We start from the raw sequence: 20,488 nt of genomic DNA, 5'->3' as shown, positions 1-20,488 counted from the left end.
GCGATGAGCAAGAAGGCAGCCGCCTCGAAAACGAAAGGGCAGTCCGCGGCGCGGGGCCTTTCTCGGCTCGGCCGCTCCAGAGCGGCGGAGCCGGCGGTAGGCCGGGCGCGCTCGCGTAGGCGCACGATTAGCATTCCACTCCACGTGTTGCTTGTTGTGGGCGCTACAGGTTTCCCACCTGTGAGCCGCGCTGCCGCTGCTCCTGGCGAGGCGGAGCCGCTGCCTCCCTCTCGTCGGCGACGGGAGGCGTGGCAGGCCAGCCCGGGCTGTGATAGGAGCCGATCAAAGCAGTCCCCAAGCTCGACCCCTTTCCCCAAACTCCGCCCCTCGCCTTCGGCAGCCGCCGCCGCTGGCTCGCTCGTAGGGAGTCGTCGGGCGGGGAAGCTCGACGTGGCCGGAAAGGTGCGCGCGGCTTTGGCTCCAGGCACCTCCGCGGTGCTGCTGCTCTTCCCCCCTCGCCTTCCTCCAAGCAGCCGCCGAGCGCAAGCGGAGCGCGGCGATCGGGCACCATGCTCGACCCGTCCTCCAGCGAGGAAGAGTCCGAGGAGGTGCTGGAGGAAGAGCGACTGGACGTGCTGGCGGCGGCCGGCGGGTGCGCCGCCGCCAACAGCTCGCAGCGATCCCTCCCGGCGGCCGCTCACCGGGAGCCGGGGCGCCCGGGGGGCGGCGTGGCTGCCAGACCGGCCAGCCCCAGCCCTTCGGTGCGCAGCGAAGGCAAAGAAGAGCAGGAGCGGCTGCAGAAGGAGGAGAACGAGAAGCGGCTCCGGCTGCAGCTCTACGCCTTCATCGTGAGGTGCATCGCGTATCCGTTCAACGCCAAGCAGCCGACGGATATGGCCCGGAGGCAGCAGAAGGTGAGGCGCTTCCTCGGGTCCTCGGGCCGCGGGACACGCGCTTCCCCACTCCGCCCCTTCGCCGCCGTTTGTTTGGCCGAGGGATCGCTCCGGCCGGCCGCCTGTGCTCTTCCAGCCCGGTCGCCCTCCTGCGTTCCTTCTCGGGAGCGGGGAGCGGCGTGCAACTGGCAGCCCGAGCCTCGGTTTACGTCGCCAGCACTGCACCCGTGGGGCGGCGGCGGCTCGAATACCATGTGGGCCGCGCCGTGAAGTATCGACTCCCCGGTAACTTCGGCGGCGGCTGGAGCGGGCCGGCGGGTTCAGAGGCCCGCGCACGATCTCTCCCCCTTGGTTCCTTCGCCGGTTCTTTCCGCGCTGCCCCCGTAGGTCTGGGTCAGGGCCACACGCACGAGGCGGAGGGGAGGAAAGTAAACTCTTCGCCTCTCCGGTGGTGGGAAATGCCCGTGCCTGGCGCCGCTGCCTCCTCGACTCGGCTGGGTGTTGCGGCTCTTTCGTCCTTTCCCCCCTTTCTTTCCTGCAACAGGTTGAAGCTGCTCATTCATAGTTAACACGAACCCGGATACCGCTGCACTTGAAGCAAACGCGGCTCTTGAGGCTTAACAGGTGTTGACTGAGTCGCTTCCGTAATAGCGGTGGCTATTCCAGTGGATTCTTAACGCAATCCTATCTCTCTACGCAGAACTAAGTCCTGCTGAATTCAGTGGGGCTTACTCCCACCTATGTGGGGACAGAGTTGCAGCCTAAGAGCGAGCGCTTCATACGGGAAAAACAACAGCAGGCCACGCTACTGCTTGACAGTAAGCCGGGAAGAAACGCTTCGTGCAGCTTGCTATTCCGTGCATGTCTACTCAGAAGTAAGCCCCACTGAGGTCAGTGGGGCTTCTTTCTCATGTCACTGTGGATAGGATTGCAGCCTTAGGGATCATAATTTATAAGCTCTGGGAAGAAAATAGGGAGAACCTAGACCAGAGAGGAGGTTAGATTAGGGGTTGGGGTGGAGGGAGCTGCTGCAGCCTGAATTCAGTAGGGCTTACTTACTCTCAAGTAAGTGGTGCATATGATTGCAGCCAAAAGGCTATGCAATTAGCATTTGGTTATTATAACTGCTTCCCAAAGTTGCAGCAACTCAAATCACTTGGGGTTGTAACCAGTGTTAGTCCTGTTTTAGAGTAGACCCATTGAAATGAATGGAACAAGTTAGGGCGCAATCCTATGCATGTTTAGACAGAAAAAAAAGTCCTACTTGCTGGGGAATGCTGAGAGGTGTAGGACTTTTTTCTGTTTAAACATGCATGGGATTGTGCCCATAGACGAACATTGGATACAACCCTTGATGTTTTTGTCACATACCAGTGTTCTCAATTCCTGAGAACTGTGTTGTTTTCCCCCCTACTTAAATAACTCCCTCTGCACTGAAGGTGATAGATGGTTTCCTTTGGAAGGCAGGTGGCTGAAAGCAGGTCTGCTGAGAGGAAATAATAGAACAGAAATTGCTTTAGACAGCAGACGTCCATTTTGTTTGGCCCCCCTATGAAACTATGTCTTAAGAGACAGTCCCAGTGAAATGAAACTATTGACATGCTAATAAAATGGAACAAAACTGTATCTGAATATTGTATCATTTGGGGAAGAGTTCAGAATAGCCTCTTAAGATGTAGCTTCTAGTAGCAAAGGGCGATGATGAATGATCTTATCTTTTATTATGTACCTGAACAGGGAGTGGTGCAGTCTTTAAAACTTTTTAATGGCATGTTGCATAGATAACAGGGCTTCAATTCTCTAATGTAGGTTCTCCCTTTTCCCCTCCCCTCGAGCCCCATTTTCTCAGATTAAATTGAATTCCACTTGCTTCTTAAAAGTCAGATCCAGGTGTAAAGCTAGTCTCTGGAAGAATGTTTTTTGAACCTGGAGGAATGCTCACAGATCTTCCCAGAGAAAATGTTCCATTTGGTCATAGAGTTTTCAATGGGCAAGATGCTAAGGAGAAGGGCTGTAGCTTAGTGGGAGAGCACATGCTTTCCATGCAAACATCCCACATTGGATCCCTGGCATCCCCAAGTAGGGCTTGGAAAGACTCCAGCCTGAAACCCCAGAGAGCTGCTGCCAGTCAGCTCAGACAATACTGAGGTAGATGGAGCATGTCTGATCCAACAGAAGGCAATTTCCCATGCTAGGTTTTGATCAACTTCTGTTGACCAAAACAGAAGCTGTTATGAGATGTTCACACGTATTCTCAATTCTGGCATAGCGTTTTCCATGCAAATCCCTCCACATTCTAAAAACAATCTCACTGGAGAAAAAAAATCCTTTGGAGGAAGAGATCCTTAGATAGATTTTTGGCTGCAACATCTACTAAATTGTTGTTTGAGAGTGTACACTTTGGGGTATTATGACTGCTATTTTTGAAGGCTTTTTAAAGTAACTCATCTTGAGCCTTTTGACGACATCAGTAATGTAATAGGGACCACTCTTCCTTTCTGCTTTGAACAAAGTCTCCCAAAAGATAACCTCAAAGTAAGTAACTTAATAAATAGCCAGACCTTTTCCTCTCTTCTTCCTGGCCAATACTGTGTTATAAAATTCCTCTCAACTTTGCCTTGATTTTTTGCTAGGCTTATACCGACAAATAATATGTTTACTGAGGGAGGGAATGCAAATAAGAGAAACTGTGAGGTCAACAGAGAACACTGTTTGATGAAGCAATTTAAATTTTGTGATAGATTAGCCTCTGGAGGTCAGACTAAATGATGGGTGTTGGGTGAAACACATTTGACATCTTGCCTCAAACACTAAATAATACCTGTAATCGTTATTCAGAAGTGGCGGGTCCTGTATACTGTAATTAATGAACCTGAGTTTAATTTGCTTTGGGCATTTACATTTTGCATGAACACATTCATTTCTATCTTGCAGTGGAATCGTGTCTGCAACAGAAGCTCATAGTTGTGATAATTAATCTTGCTTAACTGCTAGTACTGAGATGTGTTTTTTATGTTCTTTGAAACCTTCCTGTTTTCTAGTAGCAGTTGAAATGTTTTACTTATTCCAGTTGCAGTTTTATTTAAGTTGCTCTTAAAAAACACTGTAGACCCACTGGAATCCAGCTGTTTAGACATTTACAGGATTGCTCTATTACTGTCAGTCAGAAGTAAGGCCCACTGAACACACTGGGGCTTACTTCTGATTAGAAATGAGCCATATTGAACACAATGGGACTCACTCCCGAGTAAGTGGGTATAAGATTGCAGCCTTAAGCCTCTTGATTTTGTGCAGGCAAATAATGCGAAATGAATCAAACAGTGAGAGTGCTTGCTAGTGTGTTGCACCACAGAAAAATGGCAGACTTCCCAAATCTGTGTTTTAAGAGCAAAGCTTGTCGGTATTAGCATTCAGTTTTTTAGATTAGTGCAATAGTTACTGTGTGGTCTTGTATACCCCAGTGTAAATTGCATGGTCTACTGAACTTGAACTGAATTTTATTGAATCCTCTTACATTCCTCAAAAAGGTTCTCACTTTTTAGCCATGTATCAGTGTTTCCCCCCCCTTGTCTACAAAATACTCCTATCTGTGTTTGTGTACCTAGAATCCAATGGATCTAGGAGTCAGTTCACAAACGTTCTTCAGTCCTACAAATCATAAAAGGATGTTTAAATAAATACCTTTCAGAGAACACTGCTAGGATAATGTCTGTCTTGGAAAGTTGCAGGGCATGTTAGGTTCCTTTGCAAGGCATTTTGCAAAGATATGTGCTCTCCTTGCAATAGGTGATTCGTGGTCATTGTGCTTCATGCACAACCCACCTGTCATTTTGCTTGCTCTTTTTTTTTTTTTTTACCACTTTGAGTTTGTCCATTTGTGTCTTCCACTCTGCATTCTTTTTTCATGTGTTTCCCTTCCCTAACGAGCTTTCTTCTTGACAGCAATGTACCAAGGACTGGGAGAAAACGGGGGGCAGGAGGACCAGGTAGTTGGTCAGTTGCAGTGGGGCCTTCTAGATCCTGCAGCACTGGTCCATGGCTCTGGATGGCTCCCATGTACAGGCGTACTTGACTCAGTCCTCCAAATCCCTGGGAATGGTTTGGCAAAGGCTGACGGGACACCCTTCCATACCAAGATACCTAATATCTTCCCCTAGAATTATTACCAATTAACTCTGTCTTACATTAACATCTTTTTATTTACAAAAACAACAGAGTTCAAGCCTTGCAAATATGAAGTTGCAAAATTGAACATAAATGGTTTGAAATAATCTAACCCTGTAGTTGTTCCAAAATATTTCACAGGCCAGCTATTATTAAAATTAAAGCATGGAGCCATAGCATCAGGGCTGGCCCTCCCATGAGACAGGGTGATGCCCCTGCCTCAGGCTACAGAGTGGGAGGAGTGGCAAATGGCATGCTCCCCCCCTCATACCAGGAAGACTGGCTGACACCGTGCTCCTTCCCTTTGCTGCTACTGCCACTGTCATATCTCCCACTCACCCCCCCCCTCTCCACTCACCCCATTGCCACTGCCACCACCTGCTCTGCAGATCCTCTCAGAGTGAGCTGGTAGGTGGTGGACTGAAGAGCTGTGTCAGCTGGAAATGCAGCACACCCGAGCTCTGAGGGGTCATTCCTTGGGGTCAGGCATTGTGGGAGTAGGGGTGTCCCTGGAGATTACCTGCACTGGAAACCCTCCCCAGTGCCTGACTATAAATAAGGACCTCTCAGAGGCAGGCATTTGGGCCTGGCTGTCTTTCTGAAGAGCCTCTCTGGCCAACGCAGCCTTTCAGAGAACTCAGCCATCCTACAGAGTGGGCAGTGGTGGCAGCAATGTGGTAGGTAGGTAGGTAAGGGGGTAGAGGAGGGGGCAAACTGGGCATGGAGAGGTGGAGGATGGAACAGATGAGGTGAGTGAGGGGCAGTGGAGGAGAGAGACAGACCAGGCTGAGGGGGGTGGAGGAGGGAGAGAGACCAGGTGGGTGGGGAAACAGATGAGGAGGGCAGTGTGTGTGTGTGTGTGGGGGGGGGAGGGAGACAGGCACAGGGGAGGGGAGGAACAGGGTGGCAGCAATGGCAGCCAGCAGTAGTGTGTGTTTTCCTGCCTCAGTGAGTGGGAGAGTTTGCTCTGGCATTGCATGGCATGTCTGTTTTGCATTCTTTCAATGACCCAATATTATGTTTTTCATTCCTCCTGTGCACTAGGCTATATGTGAGTCTTGCTTGCTGATTTCTCTTTACATTGGGCCATATATAGTGCTACTACCAATAGGAAACTATCTTCAAACTCAAAAAAAGAAAAGAAAAAGTACCCTGTCTGTGGAAATTCCAGTAATACATATAGTTTGACAATAGCTTGGCAGTCTGTCTGCACTATAGGATGCTTCCTACAGCTGTGCTTCAGTTTTTATTGCTAGAACTAGGCCTGGCCCAGACAAACAATGCCTTTTAGTAAAACAGCTCTTCTTATGATAAAACTATTTCCTAGGCTTTTCTCAGACATGCTAGTTTTCTATGGGCAGGGACTTTGGTGGGAAAAGCATTTAAAAAGGCTATTTTTCCGCCTCCTCCCCCAAACCTTAAACACACCTGCAGCTTGGAGTGATACAGAAACAATTTTGCCGTGTGGAGAGTTTAGGCCTGCACTTGCTTCTTGCTCTTTGATTATGAACTACATGGCATGGGGGTATTCTGCACTGGCATGGGTCTTGAGTGCCAACCTATGCAAAGGGCATCTGGCATGCTAGCCCATGTTCCCCTACAGTCCCATCTGAGGGCAAATGAGTGGGTAACTTGCACAGGCTGACAGCAGCTACAGACAAAACTAGACTTTCCCAACCTGGTGCCCTCTGGATGTGTTGGACTACAACTTCCATTATTCCCATTCATTATGGGAGTTGTAGTCCAACATATTTGGGGGGCACCAGCTTGGGGAAGGCTGATCCTGGCACTCAGTCCCTAAAAGAAGACATCTCATAGAGATACATTCTCTGAACTCTCTGTTCCTATCTATTCTAGTTAGAGATTACTGTCATGATCAAAGATGTTACCAATGTCGCCTTTAGAGAACAATTATAAGTAGACCTACAGGTCTGAGTAATAATGCTGCAGAGGCCAACATTCTGACAACTCTGCTTTTAAAAGCTGGTGAGCATAGACTTTTCAAGGTATGATCTGCTCCAGTCAAGTGAATCCCCTACCTCATCATATATCACTGCTAAGGGTTAAAAACTGGCTACTTCTTTGGGTTCATTTACACTCACTCAGTGACCTGGTTCATGTGACATGACAGCCCGCTGTGGATTAATTTCTCTTTGGGGGCTGTCACATCATGCCATGTGCCCACAAGTGCCCAGCTTGCCATGGCTTATTGTGTCATGCGAACCCAGGCGGCACGGGTTATTTGAGGGTTAGACAACCTTCAAATAACCTGTGACTTATTTTGAGGGTTGTCTAACTCTCAACCCCTACCAACTGGGTTTGCGTGACAAGTCATGGCAAGCCAGGCGCCCACGGGCCCCATACACAAATGGCGCCTGCAGGCGCCTGGCACAACACGACAGGCCATGCGGGTAAATTAAGGCACGGTGGGCTGCTGTGTCATACGAATCAGGTCCCTGTATAGTGTTTGCCAGGTCCAATATCTTGCAAGTTATGCTGCTATTTTTATTCCACGGGAAATGACTGGCCCCCTGGGAACTCTTCCAGCGATTGTCTCCTGTTGTTTGGTACAGGCTATTAATAAATGTGATTATAGCCTTTCCATATTCACAAGTATCTTTGGCTGTATTGGAACCAGTGATCTACATATGAAGTGTACCAGTTCTTTGGGCTGTTTATACACTCATCAAGCCAGAAATTGGTTTATGTCGTGGTGAAAGAACCACTTCTTTTTGGTCTGGGGGTCAGAGTGACCCCCACCCCAAGGTCAGCAGGCTGCATGATGTCAAAGGGAAGGAGGGCCCCTCCCATGACATTGGTGTCACCCCACCTACTCTCTCCCTGTCCGCCTGTGCAGAGAGAAGCATGGAGTGACTTGGCCAAATTGAGTGCCTCTTTCCTGCCCCACTTGCATCCCGACTGGGAGCGAGCAGGAAGGGGAGGAACAAGCCTGTGACTGCATACACCATCATGCATGCACACTTAGTCTATATTTACTATGGACCAACTATCCTAAGGAGTGGTTACTGGCAGTAAGAGCTTGAAGCTCAGATAGAGTAGCACATGTGGTCTCGCCCCCTTGCCCCACCCACCATGGAATGCAACCCCCAAGAGCTTTGCTGGAATGGAATTCAGCCCTTGGGCTGAAAGAGGTTCCCCACCCCGGTACACACAGTAGCAGGACCAGCAGGCACAGGCCCGTTCTCCCTCTCCATACTGTAGTTAATCATGTGTAGCAAATGCCCAAATAAGGCTAGAGCAGGGGTTATCAAATTCTGGGGCCTGTAGACACATTTTACATTTTGAGAGAGTGTTGTGGCTACTCTAGAAAAAAAAATGGCTGCTATGAGCGGGGAGGTTTGCCCATTCATAAAATGGATACCATGATAGGTATGGCTAGTCACAAAACACATTCTTCTCTATTAATAGTATGGGAAGAAGAAAATGCAAACATGACATCTAAAGACTTAATTGCATTCATGCTGATGGCGGCTCAAGGAGTCATAGCTAAAAGGTGGAAAACTGTAGAACTTCTAACAGTGAAATCTTGGTATATGGACCTGTGGCAAATAGGCATGGAAGAAAAATTGACGTACTAACAAACTAGCCAAAGGCAAAGTCAAAACATCTGACTTTTATAAAATATGGCAGGATTTTATTTTCTATACTCATCAGGGACATACACAGCAGTATTTATCAAAGCCTTTCCTCAGACTATGGAAAAGATACTAAATATAATCTGTTATGGTGAAGAAGGCTATGGATTCCACCTATATTTCGGTTTGTACAGTAAAGTGGATGGAGAAATGCACTACCCTTTGTCAATAATTAGATTTAAATCCAATGTCTCTAAATGCAATAATTAGATTTAAATCCTATCATCTTTCTGTTTGTTTAATTTTGTCTTGGAAAACAAATGAAATGTATTAAAAAACACACACCAAAACAACACTCGTTTCCCAGAAGGCAAAACTGGTGAGAATCAAAGAAGAGTAACCTGTCCAAGAACCTAAATACAGGGCTGGTATCTGAGCTCACCAAAACACAAAAACACTTTTGAATCCAAATAAAGATGGCACTGGAGGGCAGCATTTTGCTTTGCAGCATACCAGCTTCCCAATTAAAAACATTATTTAAATGAAAAAGTTAAATAAAAATCAGGAGGGGCAGGGAAACTGGTGGCCACAGGGCCATGATATGTAGGCAGAGTAGTATTTATGGTCACAACCCAGTAAGCTGGTGCCTGCCTTTGTGAACCTTTGTTTCTGACCCTTGGTAAATGCCTTTCTGATGTGATAAAATGAGCTGCTTTTTCTTTTGTGGAATATTCAGTAGGGAGTGACCTGGAAGCCATGTATTAAACAAAAACATCAGTCTGAAATAAAACACCACTTCGATGGAATAGTTTTTCTATTTGTCTTTTGGAAAGCTCACCAAATCCCTTCCATGGGACCACAACATTTACTTTTATGAGCCAGGTTTTGTTAATGAATTCTAATGGTTTCTAGATGTGATGAGCATTTATTAAGTCCCTTCCCATCAGATGCAAAATGAGGGCAGCTCTTATTACAGCCATCAACAAACAGGCCTGCTAATAAATATGACATTAATTTTGAGATCACAGTTGCCACAGCTGATCAGACCAGTGGTTCATTATAGTTAAATAATTTGCATTGTGGCTGGCTTAACTACTACTTTCTGAGTATTTCCAGTTTTATTAGAAAAACGGTCTGCAAACAATATAGATAAAGTTAATTTGAAAATTTATGTATCATGACAAAGTATTATGTACCCTACTGTTGTGTACATTCAGACCTTTCTGCCATTTCATCTCTCCTTTTCGTTGAGCAACACTATCCTATGACCAATTGAATTGGGGTGGGGGGAATGGGGTTTCAATGAATTAACAACCTAATCTACAAAAGATTTTAAGGTGGTGTGTTTCCACTACTCAGCCTTCCATCAGCAAATTAGTCACTTGCAAGTTAATGTCCCCGAGACTGAACAGGAGGCAGAGTGCCTGAGTCTTGGGTATCTTCATTTTGTACAGGGAAAGAGAGCTTCCATCCCTCTCTGTTCTCACAAGGGCTGAATCTACATATAGCAGTTATACTGTTATCATACTGCAGTGATAACTATTGGTGCCCATTGGTGTCATGTGCACTAGTAGTTATCATTGCAGTATGATAATGGTAAAACTGCTATGTGTAGATTCAGCCAAAGGTGATGAGCATTCCTGTGGTATCCAGGAAAGCATAGTACTGTGGTGACGTGTGAGGGAACCCTTTTATATGTGGAGTAAATCAGATAATAAAAGAATGTATGACTCATGGGCTGTGTTCATACTTCAGTGTAACCCATAGTTTCGTGCAACATGCATGAACCTGAATGAACCTTAGGCCTGTGTACTCCCTGATCCTTTCTTCCCTCAGGTGCCCAGGAAGAGGAGTTCAGAAGCTTTTGCTTGCACTTTTACTTAACCAGTTTGTCATTCTGGACAACATGACAAACCATTGTTATCAACTGTGTTTGAAACTAAACAACCCAACTTCAAACTGTGGTTCCTGAAGCTAGCTTGTTTAAAGTAAGATGAAGATTGACCAAGTTCCACATCCAGATGACACAGCAGGCTGTGGTTAACCAGAAGCAGAAGCTTCTAAATTCTGTTTTGTCATGTGAGGGGAAGAAGAGAGGGAAGGGAAGAGCACATGAGTCTAGGGTCATTCACATCTTGCTAATCCATAGTTGAGTATGATGTCCAAATGCAGCCATTGCATTCTGCAGTGTTAATTTTCTATTAATCAAGTAGATATAAGGGAACTTCTCTTCCTTCCAGGAGTGGCCTTTTCTGCCAGAGGTGGAGGCCTAGTTTCACTAGTAGATGAGGAGGTGTCTGGACAGTATCACTTTAAACTTCTCATATGATGGATTGTCCTTCCACATGAAAAACAAAAACAAATCCCTGCACATACAAAATGAGCAGGTTGGGAAGATGGTTAGGTTAGACTCTCTGCTTCCTAACATGCTAGTTGTCCGTGTGCAGTGATTAAAGAAATAGACGGAGAAGCCAGTGGAGGCTATTGGCCCCAATGTCAGTGGAATGGTGAATCCACTCCAGGTTTCAGTCAGAACTGTAAAGGAGCTATCCAAAGTGCTGACTTCTCCACTGGGAGAAGCATTCAGTCATGTGAACCCCCACTTGCAGCCCACAGTTGTGCAGCCCAGACAGACACAACTTTACCACTACCACCTCCTGCTGTTATGAGAGCCTGGCTAAAGGATCCATGTCACTTTCCTAATGCACTGCATGATGTTCTACAACCTTGAATGGATATGTGTGAGTAATCTTCTCCAAGGGAAAAGGTACCCTGCATATTTTGTGTGTTGGGGATGGACATGTAAAGCTTGGTAGAAAATCTGTTGCATGTACATTTGATGCTTTATCTCTTCCTAGTTCCCTGTCCTGGTGTTAGGCTTTAAATGATTACTCTGAATCATAGACTGGTGATCTGTAAAAGATTTTGAACATACTCGGTTTTACAATAGGAGCAGTTCTTGTGCTAGGTGAAACATTTGGATATCCTAGGATAGCTTTATCAAACCTGATGCTCTCCAGATGTGTTACCTCCAATCATGCATGCTTTAGTTACATCCTGTTTGGACTGTTGTAACATGCTGTGTGTGGGGCTGCCTTTAAAAAGTTCGCATGTCTCCCTTGTTACAACACCTTCACTGGCTACCGGTCTGTTTCCTGGCACGATTGAAAGTGCTGGTTATGACCTATAAAGTCCTATATAATTTGGGACTAGGTTATTTGAAAGACAGCCTTCTGCCATATGAGTCTGCCTGCATTTTACGATCTTTGGGGAGGCCCTTCTCTCAGTGGCACCACCATCAGAGGCACCATTGGTGGGGACATGAGAGAGGACCTTCTTGATGGCTACTCTCGGGCTCCAGAACTCCCTGCGAAGGGAGAAGAGGTTAGCCCCCTGACTGTTGTTCTTCTGTCAGCAGGCAAAGACATTTTCATTCAGGCAGGTCTTTGGCATGTAAGCTGGCCTTTTGCCAAAGGGCAAAAGGTTGGGTGCTGTCTATTTTATTGTTGTGTTTTAATTGTGTTTTAATGGATGTGTTTCTATGTTTTCATTAAGATTGTGTTTTAATCTGTATTTTTAGCTGCCTTGAGTGCCATTTTTGGTGGAAAGGCAGGATATAAATTACATAAATAAAAATAAACTCAACTCCTGTTACCCCTAACCAGTAGGTTATATACCATGCTGGGGATGATAGAAGTTGTAGTACAATCCCTCTCGAGGGCACTGTTTGGAGAAGGCTGTTCTAGGATGCTGTTGATGGTTTTAAGGGCCAATGGAAAGCCCCTAACAACTCTGCAATGGTTCAGCTCTTCCTGAGTGTGCTTCACATGATAATCTCAGCCACATGTGTTGTGTGGATGCACGTGGCAATCTAGAACATGCATCAGAGTGTATATCTTCATACTCCCTAAGAAATTAGGCTTACTGAAAAGACCTGTGGCAGAGAGACACTGTGGTGGCCAGCAAGTAAGCTATTTTAAGATTCTGTTCTGTGATATTGTGGACTGAATAGTCTGCAAATAGAAATGGGTTTTATTTTTGTATTCCCACTAAGACCACGGCCCCTGCAGCTTCTCCAAAGTTGGGATTTCAGATCTTCCCCCTGTGTGTTTAGAACAGAATTTGTTTGGAAAGCAAAGTTGGATCAGTTGTAGGGAGTCACTAATAGAGGCCACTGATGAATGTGAAATGGAAAAGTTTGGCTACAGTGGAGCAGGTAAAGGTAGAGGGCAAGGTAGACTAAATCAAGGCTGCAGTCCTGTTCAAGGACCAGCAAGATGGCATGAGGCAAGGTACGATAGCTGTGTTGCTGTTGGAATATTCAGGATGACAACGACTTTGTGTGTATGTGTTATACTAACATTTTAGAATTAAGGCTGTGCTATTCATTTGGGGAGGGGGAGATATCCCATGGAGACCATATTACACCGGTTTTAAAATATTTACACTGGCTGCCAGTTTGTTTCCGAGCAAAATATAAAGTGCTGGTTCTCACCTTTAAAGCCTTCCATGGTCTAGGTCCAAGGTACCTTAGGGAGTGCCTTTTCCCCTACGTCCCAGTCTGCCACCTAAGGTCCTCTGAGGGCTGTCTGCTGCGGCTGCCTAATATGAGACTGGCAGCCACACGCAAGAGGACCGTTTCCTTTGCCGCCCCTCAGTTGTGGAACGACCTGCCGGTTGAAATGCACCTCCTGACTTCCTTGAAGGTTTTTAAGCAGGCATTAAAGACGCTATTATTCCGGCGGGCCTTCCCTTTTTAGAACTCTTGTTCCTTTTGCTGACTTTTGTATACTGTTTTTAAGCAGTGTTGTTTTAAGCTGTGTTTTATTCTTGGATTTTCAAAATGTTTTTAGTTCAGAATTGCTTTTAGTTATATGTTGTTTGTATATATTGTCCATGTGTTTTTATGCAAATGTTTTTAAACTTGGTATATTGTATTTTAATGTTTTAACTTTTGTAAACCGCCCAGAGAGCTTCAGCTATGGGGTGGTATAGAAATGTAATAAATAATAATAATATGAATCATTTCCTGTACAATGATGACCATCATCAGTAGATGCGACGTGACAGGGTAGCAAAACATATTTACTGCATACATCATGGTGATGTCAGTTCATTTTATTTTTAGCCATTTCTGAAAAGTTTAGGGGTTTTTTGCAGCATGGGGGGGGGAGCATTTGGCCAATATCAAATCATGCAGTCGCTGATTTTTTTTTGGAATGATGTCAACACTCAATGCCAACTCTGATCGCTTGATGAATATCTGGGGGAAAACAACACAGCTTGGATATCAGTTACATTTCTTTCCTGTTTTCCATGTGAAAATTGGGATTCTTTTAAAGACACAGGTGCAGCTTGAGATAAATACTGTGGGATAATAAGGTGTTGTCAGATGCGAGAGAACAACAGCAGTTTATAGCTGCTCATGCTGAAAAAAGTCTGAAACTTTCAATGGAGACGCCAACGTTTTTAGTATAATTCCAGCTATATTTCCCTCTCACCTTTCGACTGAAAATTGAACAAATCAAATCCAGCAATGTAGATTTGGGAATTAGCAGAGCAGCCAAGCTTTTAAGACATTTGCATTACATTGCAAGCTAATATATCTCTGAATATGCTTACCAAGAAGCTTAACTTTGCAGCTTTTCCCCTTCACTGTTGTGACACTATGCCCAGCAATCTTTTCTAAAGAAATGTGTTTATTCTGCAATAGGTATCCAGCAGTTGCAAACATAGCCTGGATTACCAAGCCACCTTGGTTGTACTTGGCAGCATTTGTTGCTACCCAAAAAAAGAGAAAAGGATAAAGCCAGCAGAAGCAGAAACAAATTAGTTTTACAGAGAATTACATCAAATATTTTGGCTGGCAGTGAAAGGTGTGGTGGCCAGACTTCCTAAATCCCAATGTAGCATGTTATTTTATTTTAAAAATCAATTTTAAGAAAGTGGTTACATGTGCTTTTTTGAGAATAATAGTGTTGCCGGTAGTAGCAAGATTTAAATGTAGTGACAGGAGTAGTATCCCGAGCTTTTGTGAAAAGAGAATGTTGCTGAAAATAGCTAGTGCACTCTGCCCTGTGCATCCTGCAAAGTACGCTTCTGCTTGCTTGTATTACCTTGTTTTTTCTGCGCTATGTATCTGATTACCCGGAAGTTCATGGACTAATGGTTGTAAAGCAGGAAAGGAGCTATTGTTTAGCTGTAGAAGGTATTCAAAGAATGTTGCATGTGGCCATGCAGGTTGGAGGTTAGTTTTGGTGGAAGCTCCTGGGGGGCTGTTTCATAAGGGGTGGAGAGGAGGAGGATTGGGGTGGAGGGCCAGAATGACAGCATGCCTCAGGACGTATTTCAAAGGCCTGCTCTTTTGAAGGTCATTTGCTTTTCACTTGCCTAGCAAAGTTATCAACATAGCACAGTCTCTTTTTTAAGCAAAGGGATTTGTGTCATTTTGGTAAGTGCATCGGCACCCATTTCATTTTTCGATGGCTCAGTGGTTAGAGCAAGCAACCACTGGTTTCTCCTTCTTAACAGTCAGCACCAGGCTGTCTGCAGCATGTGGTGTGCCTCACCACCCGCCCTGTATGGCACTTTTGCGTGTGGTACGGGGGACTTGTAGGAGCCTTCCCAAGACCGAAAATGGCTTTGAGTATTAGACATTTTGTTAGTTTCTGGCAATTATTCAGAAAAGCCGGCATCATGGAGTTGGAAGGGACTTTGGTGATCACCTAGTGTTTCCAGCCCAGTGATCGTCACTATTTTTACATTGGAGCCAGTTTGACTCCAGATACTGCCACTGAGGCCCTTTCCTGGGCCAGAGGAGGGCTTCTCCTCTCCCCTCTCCCCCCCTCAGTTGCTGGGCCTTGCGAGAAGCCTGTTCAGGCCTCTCCTCCCCATCCCCCTCCATGTTGTCCAAGCAAGGCCACATCAGTTAGTCACCTGGCAGGAAAACTCTGCAAGGCTCACTTGGTCTTTGGATTGGGGTGGATGTTTTTCTCATCACTGAGAAAATGCTATTCCAGTGCAGGCCCATGTTGTTCTCTCCCTCTTTCACCCCTGTATTCAATTTCCCCTCCACCACCATTGCCTGTGCAGTGCGCCACTGCAGATAGCTGTTCATGTTGCTCTTTACCTCTTGGGCTCCCCCCCCATATGACCCCCAGCCCTTGGGCCTTTCAGTGCACAGCAGAGGATTCTGCTGAGGATGATGCATAGGCTGCTTCCTTGGGTATAGGACAGTCAGTGGCAAATTCAGACCCTCCCAGCCTGATGACACAGCCCTGCCACCTTCTTCTGGCTCAGACAGTGAGTCCCCAGCTGAACTGCCATCTTTGCATCCTTGCAGAAGTCTCAAGACTACAAAATTAGGCAAGGGCCCTTTAACTATCCAGTCACCTCCTCCAGGAGGGGTGGAGCTCACCACACTACAGGTTTTGTCAGACAACTAAGGCTTCAGTTGGCTTTAGCTATTTGCTGAGACAACATCTTCTTATGTTTCTAGTAGGAAAGAGCTCCGGCCATCAAACTAACCCTGAGCTACTAATAGTCCTGATTGCAGCTGCCCTTTATTCAAGAAGGCTTCTGCCTTTGCCTATACATTTACCTTGATCAGACTCTATATATCTGATTCAACCTTGTCTGTCTTGACCTGACGGTTTGATACAAACTGGAACTCCTTGCCCAGATCTGACTCTGTCAGATAATGTTGGCTTCCCCTGTGAGCCTCAGGTAACCCCAGAATGGGACACCCCCACACTTAATGGCTGGTTGCCCCTATGTTCTCCTCTCCCCTTCCCTCCTCCTTACAGCTTGTGAGTCCTGAAGCCTCCTTTGACAGCCCAGATCACAGCAGCCAGCCCACTGCTAAGGCAAACAACAAGGCAAAGCTAGAAAGCCGTTGTTGAGAGTGAGCAGCTACTGCAAAAAGGCATATGTAAGTTAAAAGAGAGAGGTGGAGAGCTACACTTGAGATATGACTGAGGGCTGCCAGTGGCCCTTGCAGTGAAGAATACTGCTCTAGTCCGGCCCCCTGCTCAGTGCGGAATAACATGTATTTGTACAATTAGGTATGATTGTTTCCTAGGTGGGAGGGGCCACAAAGGGTTAAATAGAGCCCTGCACTTCCTCTCCTTTGGCAAATGCACATGGGTGCATACATTGCAACGGGCAATGCATCCAGCACTTCCCCTCCTCTTGGTCAAGTTAACACATGCTCTGGTGGCTGTGCCTGTATTAGGAAAGATTGCTTTCATTGTGTTTAATCAGTTTAGTTCCATGTCAGTTTGTTTAATTAAAAGCAAAGCTCATCACAAATGGGAGCAAATGTGATCATTTGCATGTCAGTATATCATGCATGCATTTCTGTAGTTTCTTAGATGATCTCAATGATATCATGCAGTTAGATTGTACAAATCTCTGGTGCTGCACAAATCTCTGGTGTTGCTACCCCACATAATGCTGTCTTGTGTGTTATGTACGTGTCCTGATAAATTGCAAATCTTCTAAAAATTGATAAGAGAGAGGGTGCTAAGCAATCCAGACAGCAACCTTGGGATGCCATTTTATATAGGTAGCATTGTAGAACTGACTTCTGGAAGCAAATCAGAGCCTGCAAATCCAAATAACCATCTATGGTTCATTAGCTAAAAAAGTAAAATACAAAAAACAAAACCTGCTTGTATTTTCTCCCAAATGTTAAACATTTAAGTATCACAATGGTTTGTGCAGAAAATTCAGAAATGAAGTTCTGAATTTTCCTCTTATGACCTGGACCCCTGAGCAACTCCTTAAGGATCTCTTGCCTCCTTAAGAGTCCCACTTTCTTTCTTCTAAACTTCCCCTTCCCAATAATGTGGGGTTTCAGCTGTATTTCAACTTAATCGGGGAAATGAAACTACTCTGTTCAGGGATACCTCATCTCAACAAAAAATCCCCAGGCCTCTAGGCCTGACCTTTTTACCTTTCCTTTGTGGGCCACAAACCTTCACAGAAGTTAATACCTGCCTTCTAAACCCTTTATGTAGAAATAAAAGGGTGTGTATTTGTGTATAATCTACACATGTCCCAGTCGAATTAGTGTTTAAGAAGCAGAATTCGAAAATTGGCTCATGATAGCACAGTTTTAAGATGCAGTTTCCCAAAGCAAGAAATGACAGTATAGTGTTGGCCAAATACTTAGAATGTAACCTGCAGAATACAGTAGCTCTTCAGAACCTATGAATATGACTGAGTTATATACTTTGAAATTAAGAAGAATTAAATCGGAAAGAATTTACTTTGGCTGTATCATCACCCAGATGGATACTGTTCCTGTAGTAGGTAGAAAAAGTAAACAGTATTAGATAGGAAAAGTATTAGATAGGTTTTAATTGCTTGGGTGCTGTTTTTTTCTTTTATTGTTGTGTTTTTAATTTATTTGTTTTTGTGTTGTGTTTTTAATTAAGATTTTGTTTTTAATCTCTATTTCATTGTCAGCCACTTTGGGCACCATTTTGTGGTGGAAAGGAAGATATAAAATACATACATACAGAAAATAAATAAAATAGGATCAATGTGATCAGTGATAGTTAGTATCCCATAGGGCAGGTATGGAGAACCTTTTTCAACCTGAGGGCTGAATTCTATTTCAGAAAAGCCTTTGGGGGCCACATTCCAGTGGTGGGTGGGGCTGAAGGCAAGAGGAACAGGTCAAAAATACCGAAAACACTGGCATACTTTAGTTTAAAGATTTTACTGCCAGTAAGTTAGGAGAGGCATTTTGATCGTTTAAAATGGAAAAACCCTGTGCAAAAGCCAGGAAACCAGGTTTGGTGGTTGGGGGGAAAGGGGCATGGTCATCTGGGGAACCCGAAGAGTTGGATTCAGGTGCTCAGAGGCCTGGATTTGGCTAGTGATGTGGGTTTTCCAGAAAATTTAGAACTGGAAAATTTCCAATGCAAATTAGGTTCCTTTGCATAGGAAAATTTTCAGTTTGCACCTGAAAATGTTCAGATGCCCTAGAGAGATCTAATTTAGCATGTTTATTTTACTTGTATTTAGTAAACAAAGCTAAGAAAGAATCCCATGTTAACTTTTTGGCCCAATACACCACAAGTATTTTACCTGAAATATCTGAGGAACAATATTAAGCACGCTTAGGGCACCATCCTATGGTCCCTGGCAGAGCATCCCATTTTTTTATGCCCCTCCTGAAGCTGCTATGACTTTGGGAGGCAGACTTCAAGATCTGATTCCTTCTCTATCCTCTCAACAACCACTGTGGAAAGTGCTATGTACAGCACATGCTTTCTGAGGTCGCAAAAGCAACCTCAGATGACCTTGTACAGGTAAAAAACGGGGAGTGGAGTGGAGTGGGTGGTATCTACAAAAATCCTATGACCTCTCCAGCCCCAGCTCTACCAGCGCAACTTCTCTAGATGGTCCCTGAGGTCCATCTAGAGGGAACAGTAAGGAACAGGAGGATGGAGAGGCCTGGCGGAGTATAGGGATCTTGGAAGCCTCCAAGATCAGAGGCTCCCATTTAGTGGGTGGCAACCTGATAGCGTTGCACCCTTCATATAATTTAGGATGCAATCCTATGCAGGTTTAGACAGGAAAAAAGCCCTGCAATTGTCCCAAGCTGGCTGGGGAATGCTGGGAGTTGTAGGGCCTTTTTCCTGTCTAAACCTGCATAGGATTGCACCCTTAGATATTACAGCATGAAATTTAAGACAGTAGCATGCATTTCCTTTACATTGTTTAAATTTTAAGGGGGAACAAAATACAAAGCAACTGAAAACTATTGATGCCGTAATTGACTTTAACCGGAAGAAATGTGGATGATATGCTGATAACCACTCATCTATTTCAACAGAGTATTTATTTATTTATTTATTTATTTCTATACCGCCCAATAGCCAAAGCTCTCTGGGCAGTTCACAAAAATTAAATCCAAGCAACACAGAATAAAACAATTTAAAATATACAGAACATTAAAACCACAATATAACAATACAACCACAATAAAACCTAGCAGCAGTGCAGGAGTTTAAAATACAGATTTAAAACAGCAAAGATAAAAATTTAGGAAGCTAAAATGCTAAAATGCCTGGGAAAATAAAAAGGTCTTCACCTGGCACCGAAAGGAATACAATGTAGGCGCCAGGCAAACCTCACTAGGGAGCTCATTCCAGAGCCGGGGTGCCACAGCAGAAAAAGCCCTCCTCCTAGTAGCAACCCGCCTCACTTCCTTTGGCAGGGGCTCACGGAGAAGGGCCGCTGATGATGATCTTAAGGTCCGGGCAGGCACATATGGGAGGAGGCGATCCTTCAGGTAACCTGGCCCCAAGCCGTTCAACTCTCAAGTTCAACTGTCTTCCACTAAAGTTGTTGAGGCACCATTATTTTCACTGTTGCTATTTATTAGTTCCATTTCAGTCTGAGACATATATGTATTTCAATGGCATATATGTTTTTTTCTGACATACTTGCTAAGGAGAATCACCTGAAAAACAAGATTTGCTACTTTGAAACTGCCAAGCTTGCTAATGTTGTATTTGCAGTTGGCAATCGAGGTTTCCCTAGCCAAAGTCCAGTACTCCATCCACCACAGCAGGGTTCTGCAACCTGTGCCGTTCGGCTCAATTTCAGAAGCCTTCTGCAAGTAGTCAGTTTAGACCTCTGGCAAGAGTTATCCTGGCAGCCTACTGTGTGGGAAGGAAGAGGGAGGTGAGAGAGAAGGAAGTGGCAGAAAGAGTGAGAGAGGGTGGCTCTGGCCCTGCCTGCCTGACAGATTACTCCTGAGGGAATGTGACCATCACTACCCTACACTACTGCATGCTGATATGGTATACTTCTTCAGATGTATCATTTCAGTAATTGTTAACCCTATCAGTCTAGTATTAACATTGCCAAATTACA

At 45.1% G+C, this 20,488-nt stretch overlaps 1 protein-coding gene across 9 annotated transcripts in view; it reads left to right on the top strand.

Moving 5' to 3' along the window:
* Positions 1–365: 365 nt before the first annotated feature.
* Positions 366–20,488, top strand: part of CADPS2 (calcium dependent secretion activator 2) — a 441,065-nt gene continuing 420,942 nt past the window's right edge. For all 9 annotated transcript variants that reach the window (XR_014784449.1, XR_014784448.1, XR_014784450.1 and 6 more), the window contains exon 1: positions 366–854. Coding sequence is in view for 6 of the 9 variants with exons in the window: in XM_084810861.1 (XP_084666987.1) it covers positions 510–854 (345 nt within the window). In the remaining 3 variants the exon portion in view is untranslated. The remainder of the gene's footprint in view (positions 855–20,488) is intronic.

This window comes from Heloderma suspectum, chromosome 7 (assembly GCF_057233095.1).
Source record: "Heloderma suspectum isolate Gila_16-S chromosome 7, 16-S_ref, whole genome shotgun sequence".
Taxonomy (NCBI): Eukaryota; Metazoa; Chordata; class Lepidosauria; order Squamata; family Helodermatidae; genus Heloderma; species Heloderma suspectum.
The sequence above is the reverse complement of the archived record's forward strand: the minus strand, read 5'-3'. Positions and strand labels throughout refer to the sequence as shown.